Here is a 13,529-nt window from a genome sequence, read left to right as displayed (position 1 = left end):
TTAAAGGAGTTAGTAACACCTGAGCTCTGTGCAAAAATCATTTGAATGTATACATATTGAACCAATTGTTTAGTGAGTTATTACCTTTCACCTCTGTGCGAAAATCATACTGGTCCCCATGAACTCTCTCTTATGGGAAAATATCTTTTCTATAGCAACTATTGTTACTTGTGATTTATGGATATTAAGTCACTTGAAAGAAAATTTGGTCTTTTAGTCACCATTGGTCAATTTGCCACTTAATGCAGGGAACAGCAATAGGGAAGGGCATGGAAATTAATTCCTTACCAAACTGGGATCAAGCTTATGGTGGGACTCCTCCAGCAACACTCTTCTCTACTGCAGCATCATCAGGATTTGCTAACGCAACCTTACTTCTTCCCCGGCTGCTCCTCGGCTACCTCATTTCTCTAGTGGAATGTTACCTTACCACCATTCTTCACCTCCTATTCCAACTATGAACAACACTGCTCACTTTTGCTGCCGGAGCTGAAGTCAACAGGTAGTCGGTTACTGCCGTCAATTATTTTCTCCCTTAGTACTCTGAAATTAGGTAAGATCAGAGCAAAATGAACATGTGCTGCTCTTCTCTGTTTTGAGTGATTTGTAAGACTGCATACAATAGCTTTAATAGTGTAAAAGCTTAAGGTTTTAGACTACATCAGAATGGTATGATAAGGTGCCACTGTGCTCAAATTCATCTTTGCCTTTACATTTCTGCCTGCTGCGCTAAACTCCGAAATGTTAATTCTGTGGCTTTTTCCCCTTTAATATGAAAGTATGAAACTGTCCAATTTTATTCTTGAAGTGCCTTGTTAATCTTTCATTGCCGTATTTTATTTTATCTAACTTTTTTATTGTTTGGACTAACGCCCTCCACGTCGCCCCCTACTTTGGAAATGGTTAATTATAGTTTTTGTATTTTTCCATTTAACAACACCGGTTTCAACAACATTGAATTGACAACGGGTCAAAAACCGTTGTCTTTGGAAGAAACGACAACGGTTTAAAACCATTGTCTATGTGACTTTTAACAACACCGGTTTCAACAACACTTAATAGACAATGGTTAAAAAACCGTTGTTGTTTCTAGAAAAGACAACGGTTATTAACCGTTGTCTATGTGCGTGACTTACAACAACACCAGCTTCAACAACACTTAATAGACAACGGTTAAAAAACCGTTGTTGTTTCTAGAAAAGACAACGGTTATTAACCGTTGTCTATGTGCGTGACATACAACAACACCGGCTTCAACAACACTTAATAGACAACGGTTAAAAAACCGTTGTTGTTTCTAGAAAAGATAACTGTTATTAACCGTTGTCTATGTGCGTGACTTACAACAACACCGTCTTCAACAACACTTAATAGACAACAGTTAAAAAACCGTTGTTGTTTCTAGAAAAGACAACAGTTAAAAAACCGTTGTCTATGCGCGAGACTTACAACAACACCGGCTTCAACAACATAAATTATACCCCTACGACAACGGTTATTAACCGTTGTCTATGTGCATTTTTCTTGTAGTGTAGTCAGTTTATATGTATTTTTCAAAAGAAGCATAAATGCCAAAAATGGAGAATAGTACATAATCAATCTACAAGATCAATATAGTAAATATTATCTTTTCGTAAGTCATGAAGTCATTTTAAGTGAATATAGTAAATTCCAATAATGGAGAATAGTGCAAGAATCATTGTTTCACTGGTAAATATCAAACACATGTATATTTAACCCATATGTATATATACAAATGAACACATTTACATTTGCACGTACATACAATTTAACATATAACCACATGTATTTACCATTTCAAAGCATCATGGCATATGTAGAACCTAACTCATATACATGAATTGAGAGAATAAATAAAAATAATATGTATTTACAAATTCACGTATTTACCAAAATTCTTAACCATGTCTTGATGATGAGTTCATAACTCAAAAGTTGTTAACAAATATGAAGAATTATCACTCATTTCATAGAAACAATAATTGAAGGTTCCAAACCAAACTCATAGCCATATATACACATAATATTTATATATAAACAATGGCATATGATTCAAAAACAAAAATTCATAGGAAAAATGAACCAATAGTACCGTTCGCCGAAGATTACGATAGAGACTCGTGCTGATAACGTGTTGTAATTCGGCATACTGATTAGCTCAACCTACCGGGATTGTTGTACGGTAACGCGCCAATTATATGTATAAACAATATTGTAATATGGAATGGGAGAGTAGAGAGAATAGTAGAACACATGATATAAGAACTTCAAAAAGGCTCATCTTATTCATCCTTCAACATGTATATATATACAAAATAATACAACCCTTCATTTCCTAACATAATGAGGGAGTTGAAGATAGGGCAAATGAAAAGCCTCAATGATAATGGTCATTCAATAATATATTTATAACAACCCTAAGTTATAGGATAATTGTAAAATTTGTCCCTAAGTGTGTTAGTCATACTCTCCGTTCTTAAGTTATCATTGACGCTGCATTTTTCGTCCCTTTACTAATAAAACATTAGGAGTTAAATTTACAATTTTAGTATAACTCAGAGATGAAAAGTGAGCACAAAATGACCAAAAGTGCAACGTCAATAATAACTTAGGAACGAAAAGTGAGCATGACCAACACTCAAAGACAAATTCTACCATTATTCTATAATTTAGGGACGAAGATTACAGTTTTTCTTAAATTTTATGATGTAATAGAATTAGATTTTCAAATGAATTATCAAGGGAATATGAATGCAAGCAAGGTAACCTACCAATTTTACCCCAAGAAAACACTAACACTTTTTTAGTACTATCGACTACTAATACTTTTTTTTTTAGTACTGTCAATTCTATTACAATGTAGTATCTGTTCGATTTTGTGACATTCCCTAAAGGAAAGTCACATAAGTGTCAATTGAGCACAAGGTGTTTGGCAAAAAAACACAAATACTTAACTCTGATGATAAATAAGAGTATTTTTTTTTAAAAAAAATAAGTGGTAATTTCATTAGAAATAAGCCGCAATAATGTCAAGAGGGATTAAATCCCAGTACATAACAATATGATGATGGAAAGTTGTAGATGCTAAGGCATGTGCTAAATAATTGTTCGATCTAGGAATAAAATTAAAAGAACAAAAATCAAATGAAGTTGCAACACAAATACTTAATTCTGATGATAAATAAGAGTATAATATGAGACTAATTTACAACTTTTGAGATAACTAGAAGATCAAAATTAATTAATATTAAAATAAAGAGTTAATTACCAAAATGGTCCATTGACTATAGAGAAATTATCAATTTGGTCATTGATTATTTTTTTAACCAATTAAGTCCCTTAACTATAAAATTTTTAACCAGTTTGGTCCTCCGTTAGTTTGACCATTAGTCAACCGTTAACTTGGGACCAAATTAGTAATTTCGCTATAGTCAAGGGACCATTTTGGTAATTAACTTTAGGGGTGGACAATTCGGTAAAGCTTTCTCAAATTGAACCAAACCGAACTAGTTTGGTTCGATAATATACCGAACAACCGAACGGCATTGGATTCTTGTATACCGAACGGTTTGATAAAGAACACGATCCGAATTATTCGGTAAAAAATTGAACTGAACCGAATACCGTTCGATTTTTTTTTAAAAAAATATAATAATAATAATAATAATAATAATAATAATAATAATAATAATAATAATAATAATAATAATAAATAAATAAATAAAAATAAATCCAAGTCCCTTGCTGCTTGCTCCGCCGTTCAGCTTATATTCTCACGGGCATCTCTCGTAAATGTTTTATTTGATTTCTTTATGGTATATTATCAAAAGTTCTATATTATGTGTTATGGTGTTTACATAGTCCATATCCAAAGTCTAATATATAACAAAATAGCAATTCAAAGTTCAAACAGTATTCGATTTGGTTCGATTTTTACCGAACAATTCAGTTCGGTTCGAGTTTTTACCGAACTGTTCAGTATATAAAAATCTATTACCATTCGGTTGTTTTGTATATTACCGAATCTAACTAGTTTGGTACGCTTCGGTTCGAGAAAACTGAACCGAAGTGCCGGCCCTTAAAGTTAATTACCAAAATAGTCCCTTGACTACAACGAATTACCAATTTGGTCCCAAGTTAACAGCTGACTAACGATCAAACAAACGGAGGATCAAATTGGTTAAGATTTTTAAAGTTGAGGACTTAATTGGTCAAAAAAATAGTCAATGACCAAATTGATAATTTCACTATAGTCAAGGGACCATTTCGGTAATTAACTCTTAAAATAAATAAATAAATAATTGAAAGACAGAAACCACATTGATGAAACCATAATAATTTGAAGGAAAAAAAAAAGTGATTTTCCCTATACTTGCACCTTACAAAACATTCTTTGCTGCAGAGTTAATCAAACGAAAAGGGGTGACACAAGTTGTTGATCAAACAAAAATAGGTAAAAAATGTTAGCATTATTGTCTACATCCCGACCGGACAGAACAATTAAGAATTAAGAGGATGTAAATCACAATAACTCAATGGCTCAGCAGACAGGGCCAAATGTCAATGTGCGCACAACGAATCTACCCGCTTTGGGTGTTAGCATTATTGTCACTTGTCAGCATATAAGAATGGACATTTTCCTATGTGTGCCCCATGGTGCTTCACTGCTTCAACCATGGCCAACAAAATTGTTTCTCAATGGCACAATTAACCTTCACTTTCCATTTCACCACCTGCGTCCTTTATCATCTATCAACTTTCAGATACCAATACATGAGGATAACACAGAAAACACAAATGAATATAGCACAAGGAATATAAATAACTGGTCTTCGAGTTTCAATGAAACTGTACACAGGAATTATGAGTTCCAAATAAAAAACAAACTTGCAAACAGTACTTCTCAATTCTAAAGGTGAAGGGTTTAGACAATTATGAACCAAATACACGACCCCCCACAAAATGTTCACCGACAGAAGAAAAAAATTCATGAAGGCAGTTAATTAAAACGCCCTTCAGCATCCAAACAAAATACTAGACTATAAGATGAAGGAGCACATTGACCTCACTTCATCTAGATACAACCAATGGTGTATGCTGCCACCTGCATCCAAAGATATGGAGCAAACTGAACAAGTCAAAGATTGCTTATATATGATGTAGATGTATATCATAAGTCATAAAAGCTCAATTTCAATATATAAAGGTCTGTGAGAGGAGGAAGACAGATGAAGAAAGTTGAATATAGAATTCATTGCTTGAAAATATCTGCCAGAGGTAATAAAATACTGCTAGTTCATAAATCATCATATCGTAGTACAGTATTAATAAGCCTTTATGTGTACTATCTTTTAAAAATAATGTTTGGTTCAAACATGGGAATAAGTTGGATAAAAATTTAGGAATGTGAAAAAGCATTTAGTGAACCATATGTTTTGAGGGCATTGGTATCATACCAATAATGGAAATGAAATCTTGTGCAGGTTCTTCATTGTGCAATGGGTCTCAGGTTAACTGGAGGCTGGTAGGAGTCTTGGCTTTTGTGTGAATAGGTTGTGGGAAAGGGGTTAAACGTCTGACGTTAACTAGGAATGGGAAAAGGCTAGTACGAATAGGCTTTTATGAGTAGATCAGAGAGGGAAGTGGATAGGAGAAGGAATTGCTTAAATCAACAGTTGTAACTATCAGGTAGGACTAGGATCCCTATTAGGCCTAGGAAAGAGCTAAACCCGTCTTATGAGTATAGGACAGGGTGTAAGCTATATTTAACTGTACACATTACCCAGATCATCCTCCAAATTAATATGGAACAATAGTATCATTGTTGGAGTAGATACACAAATCACCTTTAATGTAACAAGCCAGAGTAGGTGGGTTGGCAGGGTGGAGACGAAAAAAACACAACTTAAAATCCCCTACTAAAATACTAACTTTTTATGGTTTCTTCAGCAGTAATCTGGCATAATGAGGATTGTTCCAGGTTCACTTGATGGTTAGCTTGGGTGGCAAAATGTTGGATGGTTAGGACACTATGTTTAGAGATATTATATAAAAAATAAAAAAAATAAAAAAATAAAAAAAACAAACAAAAACAAAAAGAATAGCTTTTAGTACATCCATATATGCTAACTCTTTTTGAAATCTGACTATCTATCACATCACATTATAAAATGCCATTCCTCTTCAAACCTGCATCTTTGCATCCCCAGAGGAGAAGGGATGCAATACTATAATAGGCCTTCTGTTTTTAATGCATAACTTTCTCATAATCTCTACTCAACTTTATTTGGAAGGTAAGTTCATGTATTGCTCTTTAAGGAACTCAATCCAAACAGAATGTTAAAATTTTCAAGATTCTGGTTAAGGGAAGGACCTTAAGATGTTAAGACACAGGAAGACAAACATAAAGAAAGAAAAACCAGAAGTATACTGTGAGAAGTACAAATGCAGTCATGCATTTATGTAGTTCCCAACTTCCCTCGACGTCCAAAATCAACATAAATTTAGAGGTTGCACTGGTTTAAAGAACATTATTCTGGCTTCCCATAACAAAATCACATGAATGCAAAAATTATCACCAAACCCACAGAATTGGAAGCTACAATTTCCCTGGTTCTCCCAAGTATCCATCCTCTATGTAGTGACAACAGAATCTGCACAAACTCCTAACATTATGTATATAACTATCATATTCCTGAGAAAGCAAACTTTTCACTACTCCTCCGTGACTACAATGCTTTTATTGCAATTATGTAGTTCCCTTAACGTCCAAATGCAACATACAGTAAGAGGTTGCACTGGTTTAAAGGAGAACAATTTTCTGGCTTCCATAACAAAGTCACATGGTTTTTTCAAATCACCACACAACCATAATATAGGAAGCCACAACAACTTCCTAGGTTTCCCAAGGCTGCTTTAACTGATAAAGGAAAAAGGACTTGCACAAATTTTATACATAATGTTTATAACTATTGTATTCCCAAATAAGCAAACTTTTTATGACTTCCAATGACTACAATACACTTTCATGTATACATGCAGTTCCCCTTATCGTCCAAATGCAATACGTAGCAGTGTTGTAGAAGGCCTTAGGTGCTCATCAGGTGCCCGATGGGCAACCAGCGCCTAGGCAGGCACCTAAGATGTAAAAAATTAATAATAATAAAAGGGAAAGTGCAAAACCAGTGGTCTGCCATCTTCCACTTGTCTTATTAAAATAATTTATTTATTGCTTTAATAATTTTAATTCTCCACATTCTCCAATCTCCATATACACTACTGCCAGTCTGCCACTTTTCCACAAACATTCACAATTTATATAAATCAACAGAGCTCACAAGGTCCACAAGCAACAGAGCTCACAATTTATATAAACCATTTGGCATTCAGGTAAAATAAATTGAAGGTTAGTGAAGAATAAGATTGAAGAGCCTGGCAACGACTACCAGACTGCGAGGCTATGAGCTGCAGAGCTGGTGGCAGTGACTCGGCGAAGTACTGCAGAGCTGGTAGCGCCACGGCGGTGACTGGGTTTTGTCAAATTTGAAGCTAAGCTGACTAGCCAATTTCAAAATGTGAAGTTTTAGTCCAATGGGCCAAGTGGCCAACGCCACAACTTGCAAGAGCCGAGCTGACGACGACAATGAGGTGAGGGGTGATGCTTGCAAGCTGCTGAGGCTTCTTTTCTTGATTTCTTCCCTTTTTCCGCCGAATAATTAGGATTTTGGTTTGTTTCACTCAAAACTACATTGTTTTGAGCAAAACAACCCAATTAAAATAAATAAATAAATCAGCAGATTTGACCACCTAGTCTGACTATGTCGGACGGCAGGCACCTAACACGGAAATCCGCTCGACCTAGGGGCTCCTAATACCAATGCAGCACCTAGGCCAATTTTTGCAACACTGATACGTAGTTAGTTGTAGCACTGGTTCAAAGGAAAACCTTTTTATTGCTTCCCATAGCAAGGTCCCATGTGTTCCAAATTATCAAGGAACCTATAGGATTGAAAGCCACAACTTCCCAGATTCCCCCAATTAGCCTCCCCCTACTTGAACTAGTAAAAGACAAAAAGAATCTACATAAACTTTAAAAAGTAATGTTCACATCCACCCCATGTTCCTGAAGATGCAAACTTTTCTCTACTTTTCCTCGACAAAGGTATCCTAAACTGTGCAAATGGATAACTTCCAATTAATGAGCTATTCCTCTCCTGGAGGCAGTTTACCATCCTTTAAAAACAAAGGCATGGCACACGTTTCTAATTCAATGAGGTTTCACCCAAGACCCAACTAAAGTGGATTAAGGCATTTACTGCACAAGATCCTAAAGTTATCCATTAGAAATACCATATAGACCTCCGCAATACTATAAATGCCCACTTATATAGCCTACGCAATTCCTACATTCTCACAAAATCAACAATGTTCGCATCACCAAAAAGAAAAGGTTAGAGAAATTAAAATAAATAGATAAAACAGAAAAAATAAGAAATCGACAGATTATTCTTGAGTTTAAGGAGTCAGAATGAAAAAAAAAAAAAAATGTATGAAGAGAAATGCACTCACAGGAGGATATCACTTGGCAACCATGCGAGCAATGAAGTCCTCGTAGCGGATCTTGCCGCCGGATCCGGCATCGACCTCGCGGATCCACTCATCAAACTCCGCGGGCTCGAGCTTCTCGCCGATGCTGGTGAGGATGTGCTTGAGATCTGAAACGACAACAAAGCCCGAGCCCTCCTTGTCGAGGACCTTGAATGCGTCTCGGAGCTGGCGGTCGAAGGGCTCGGGCTTGAGGTGCTTCGACATTAGGTCGATGAAGCGTTTGAAATCGAAGGGAGAGGTGAGCTTCTCTTCGGCGACGATGGATTTGAGCTGGGCCTGGGTCGGGTTCCCGCCGAGAGACCTCATCAAAATCCCCAGCTCCGACGGCGCAATCTTGCCGTCGCCGTCAGTGTCGAAGAGCGTAAACGCCTCCTTCATCGAGGACTTTTGATCTTCGGTCAGATCTTTCCCCATTTCCTCTCTCTCTCTCTCCTCTCTCTCCCTCTCTCTCTCTCTCTCTCTCTCTCTCTCTCTCTCTCTCTCTCTCTCTCTTTCTCTCTCTCTCGCAGTTTTTCCTTACGGTTTTCTACGTATCTGCGTTTCGATTGCGTACAATACTTATGCTTGATGAAATTGGGGTCGAAATGCAATTAAATAAAGTTTGACTCCGTACTTTTTCCTTCCAAACAATCTTGTACAGTAATTTGGAAACATGAAGCATGTTTAGCTCGACCAAACAGGTTTCAATGTTTCATATAACTGAAAATTAAAACATTTTAGTCTAGTTGATTTAGATCAATTGTCAAATTGTTGTAATGTTGTTTGTTTGTGCCCGTTGGCCATTAGCTCTAACCGATGAACTTTGCAGGAAGAAAGATATAGACAAAAGTGAAAAAGGGGAATGATTTTATTTTTCATCATCACTTACATTGTACATGGGAATATATATAAGATAATCGTAACGGTAAACATAATGAGGACATAAATATGTCCGTTACATAATAATGTCCACTAAGTATATATATTTATAACACTCCCCCTTGGACATTATTTGTCCATAGTCTTGCCTCGTTAAAAACTTGCTAGGAAAACCCGGTGGGAAAAACCTAGACAAGAAAAGAGTACAATAGAAAATATATTCATGCCTCATTAAAAACTTCACTAGGAAAACCACGTGGGAAAAACCTAGTTGAAGAAAAGAGTACATGATATATGTAAAAACATATATTGTATTTGGTCGCCTCATTAAAAACCTTAACTTAAGAAAACCCTGTGGGAAAAACTTAGTTAAGGGAAAAAGAGTACAACCATAAGCCTTCAAGGCGCAAACCGCATAATCTTCAGGATTTTGGGGTTTGTCTATTTAAGCAACTTTTCCTCATTGTCATTACTATATCATACTCATGCCTCGTTAAAAACCACACTAGAAAACCCAATGGGAGAAAACTAGTGAGGAAAAGAGTACATGATATTTATGTATTTATGCGTTGCAAATACTGCGCAATTGTTAGTCTTTTATGACTTAATCTTCAGCATTTTACGTTCAATCTTCCGGATTGATTCAAGTAAATGTAGTTCCCGTTGTGTTGCAAATAGTGCGCAACTGTTAGTCTTTTATGACTTAATCTTCAGGATTTTACGTCCAATCTTCCGAATTGATTCGAGTAAATGTACTTCCCGTCTCCCCCTGAAGATAACAATCTTCAAGTTCTACATATATTTCAAAATTTGAAGAGATGGATTGGACAAATCTTCTGGATTGTCTCTAGAGTAGTGTATAATCTTATGGCTCTTCTAGAGCTCATATAACATTTGTGCAACACAAGTGTTATTGTCCTCATTTTGAACATTTAGGGAAATTCATTGTATAACCAGTTTGGACTTGGCATTGCGGGGATCAAACAAAACAGCCAGTACCCAAGTAGCCTATTAAAACCGTATCATGGTTTCTTACATAAATGTCATGTCTTTGTATCTCGAAGATACCGGAGGATATGTTAATCATTATTCAAGTACTTCATTTGTAGGGGGGGCACTAAATTTTGCTAGTAACTTCATCGCAAATATCATGCATTGCATGTTGCGATTATGGAACTTCTGGTTCTAAAAAGGTGCTCCAACGATAATGAAGTAAGGGACTTTGAGTCCAAATGGTTCCTTATCTGCTTCAAGAGATTATTAGGCAACCTTTAGTTTGATAAAAACATGACACTTATGCATATAGACATGTGAAAAACATTTTTAGATGTAGGCTGACTGGTGTATAAAAATTTTTTACGGAAAAAACTCGATCTTCAAGTCGAGATAATACTTATAGCTTTCACAAGCTTTTTATTTCAAAAAAATCGATCTCAGTCTTTAAACATGAACTGACATCATCAAGCTCTTTATATATTTCATTGATGTTTACACCATCAATATTGACTGAGATAATAAATAAGTCAATTATCAACTCTTTATTGAGCACATAATGGTACATATTATTCCTTCTACATGAGGATAATAACCCCATTCGCAACTCTTTAAAGAGTAAATAATGGCACTTAATAATACTAAAAAAAATCCTCATTCGGAAATTATAAATTCATCAGGGGTTTCTCATAGGTATTTTCTAGGTATACATTTGCTAACTTGTCATTGGAGCAAATCTTCTGGATAAATATATTATCACTCTTCTGGAGTTCATGTGGATCAAGGTTTTTTATCCCTTAGACTTTAAGATGCTTAAAGCTTAAATTGATTTATAATATATCAATCCAAGTCATGGCGTTTAACATAATGCCAATATTCAAATGACTTATCGAAAGATGTATTTTATACCTTTAAGGATATTAATTAACTTCATTCCCTTTTCTTTCTTGGAGAATCACCAAATCACTCTTTACAAATTACAAAAAGAAAATGTGAATTTGGAAATTTTCGGTCTCAAAGAAAAGGGTATTCAAAATGACGTTTTGAAGTATCGGACTTCTGGTCCTGCATCATCCTTTTAGGTTAAAATGGTCCTTATCTACTGCGGGAGATTATTTGGACATAGAATAAATAGTATGTGAAATTCCTTTTAAGGAAATGCTCGATCTACAGGTCGATATAATACTTGATTTTCCATCTCCTTTATTTTATAAATAAGCCCCTTAATAAGTACCAATGGTACATATTCATTTCTATAATTTCCTTATTTTAAGAGGAAATTACTCAATCAATTGCTTCACTATTTTAAGTTTGAGTAAAGCAATTGTACTTCAACAACAAACGTGTTGTGATATTTATTCTCTTTCATTTTTGAGAATTATAAATCCATCAAGGATTTTTAGATAAACATTGGTGTCTAATGACCCATAGTTTCTAGGTCATGACTTTAATAAGCTGCATATCTAGAATTATTCTGCCAATCATGTAGCGGAACTTTTAATAATATTTATCATGGGAGAGTATACTTGATTATGGGTTTCTGCGTGAACCCTTAGGCTACATACTCGCTTTATATCTCACCACCTTGTCATTCTTGTTTTTCCTTTATACAAACACCATTTGTAACCTACAGGGTTAATACTTCAATGGTGTATAAAAGGATTAGCGAGTTGAGCTATATATGCCTTTAATTGCTCTCTTTATACGTTAATCAATCTAGGCGCTTCTGGCACCTAGCTCTGGATCCAGATTGTCATATAATATGAGCAATTTTGAAGGCAACTGTGTTGTCGACAACTTATAATATTTTCAAGAATTTCTCCCATATATATATAAAAGTAATTTTCAAAGTTAACCAGATTATAGCCATTTCCCAAGGATATTTATATCTGGTTGTTCCGCAACCCAGTATTATGAATATTTGGTGCACCAATAATTTTACTGGGCTTTTTCTCGTCGTCTGGACGATCGTCTTAAAGATATAACTTTTTAATATTTCAAGAGCTCTAAGATTTTCAAGAGTGACATAAATTCTTTACTAGATCTAGTTGTTTGTCGATTCTTTATTTTTCTATCCCAATGAATCTCCCGCACTTCTGGTGTCAAGGAGTATCGATAGATATTTATGGTCCAAATTTTGGGGAATATGTATGGGACCTAGTCACTCTTTTTATGGAATAGATTATTTGGCAGATATGTTTGATTTCTTTCTGAACTTCCAGTTCAGTCTAATTGGTACGTGGATTTAATTTTTGAAGATCATTTCATGAAATTTCTCGGCATTCCATTTCAATTTTGATCATATCTCCCCCTAATGCCGTGAACCGATCTTCATGCAGTCAGCGTATCAATCGCGTCTCTCTCAGGGGCTTTAAATATTGGAGACAATAGATGGAGGTTTAGATGGATACGCTATGGTGGTTATGTAATAGATTGGACTGCATTCATAAGAATAGAAACGCAGATCTGGGAAATGTTTTTTTTGAAAACCACGTATTAGATGTAAGGGGGAATAAGGATATGCAGTGTGCCGAAAATTTTAGCATAAATATAGAATTTCCCCACCAAGTATCCGGCACATTGAAAAGTTGAAAAATAATGGTTTAGTAATAACCCATAACTTTATTAATTAGCTAAACCATTTGGGTATGAGCATAAGGTACTTGATACTCCGCCTTAATGCTTAATGTCATATAATAATCGTCGAAAAGTGGACGAAGTTCATAGGATAATATGAAAATTAGGCATTATCCATAAGATACTAGGTCATATCCTTCTTTTTAGAGTATGAAGAACGAGTAACATATGTCTACTCACCAGATGAAGGATAATTGATCAAAGTAGGATATTTGATCAAATGAAGGCATTTCAATTTTAAAAAAAATTGATGGAGTAAAAGTGAAGCTCTACCGAAACCCACAAAGGAAACCTTATCAATAATTGCAGGAAGAAGTTAGATGTTTGTATAAAGATCTTCCAAAATAAAACATCACTGAAATGATGTTGAATGAAAAAGTAGGTCATCAATATAACCAACAAGAGCGTTTGCT

General features: G+C 35.2%; 1 protein-coding gene across 4 annotated transcripts; it reads right to left on the bottom strand.

The window, feature by feature from the left end:
* Nucleotides 1-4,824: 4,824 nt before the first annotated feature.
* Nucleotides 4,825-9,146, bottom strand: LOC109151382 (probable calcium-binding protein CML13). Of its 4 annotated transcripts, none has more exons than XM_019299382.1 (3): nt 9,098-9,146; nt 8,590-9,045; nt 4,825-5,125 (listed from the first exon to the last, which is right to left on the bottom strand). In XM_019299382.1, exon 2 carries the CDS (start codon nt 9,040-9,042, stop codon nt 8,599-8,601), a length of 444 nt encoding a protein of 147 aa, XP_019154927.1. In that variant the 5' UTR covers nt 9,043-9,045; nt 9,098-9,146; the 3' UTR covers nt 4,825-5,125; nt 8,590-8,598. The 4 variants fall into 4 exon arrangements, with proteins under 4 accessions (XP_019154927.1, XP_019154929.1, XP_019154928.1 ...); XM_019299384.1 differs by having other exon boundaries at nt 8,590-9,042; nt 9,109-9,145; XM_019299383.1 differs by having other exon boundaries at nt 9,092-9,132.
* Nucleotides 9,147-13,529: the final 4,383 nt, after the last annotated feature.

Source organism: Ipomoea nil, unplaced genomic scaffold, assembly GCF_001879475.1.
Source record: "Ipomoea nil cultivar Tokyo-kokei standard unplaced genomic scaffold, Asagao_1.1 scaffold2283, whole genome shotgun sequence".
Lineage (NCBI taxonomy): Eukaryota > Viridiplantae > Streptophyta > Magnoliopsida > Solanales > Convolvulaceae > Ipomoea > Ipomoea nil.
Note: the sequence above shows the minus strand (reverse complement) of the source record. Positions and strands in the feature narration are given on the sequence as shown.

Bases quoted from the DNA above. Each gene is read 5' to 3' on its own strand.
- LOC109151382 (XM_019299382.1), bottom strand. From the start codon at position 9,042: ATGGGGAAAGATCTGACCGAAGATCAAAAGTCCTCGATGAAGGAGGCG.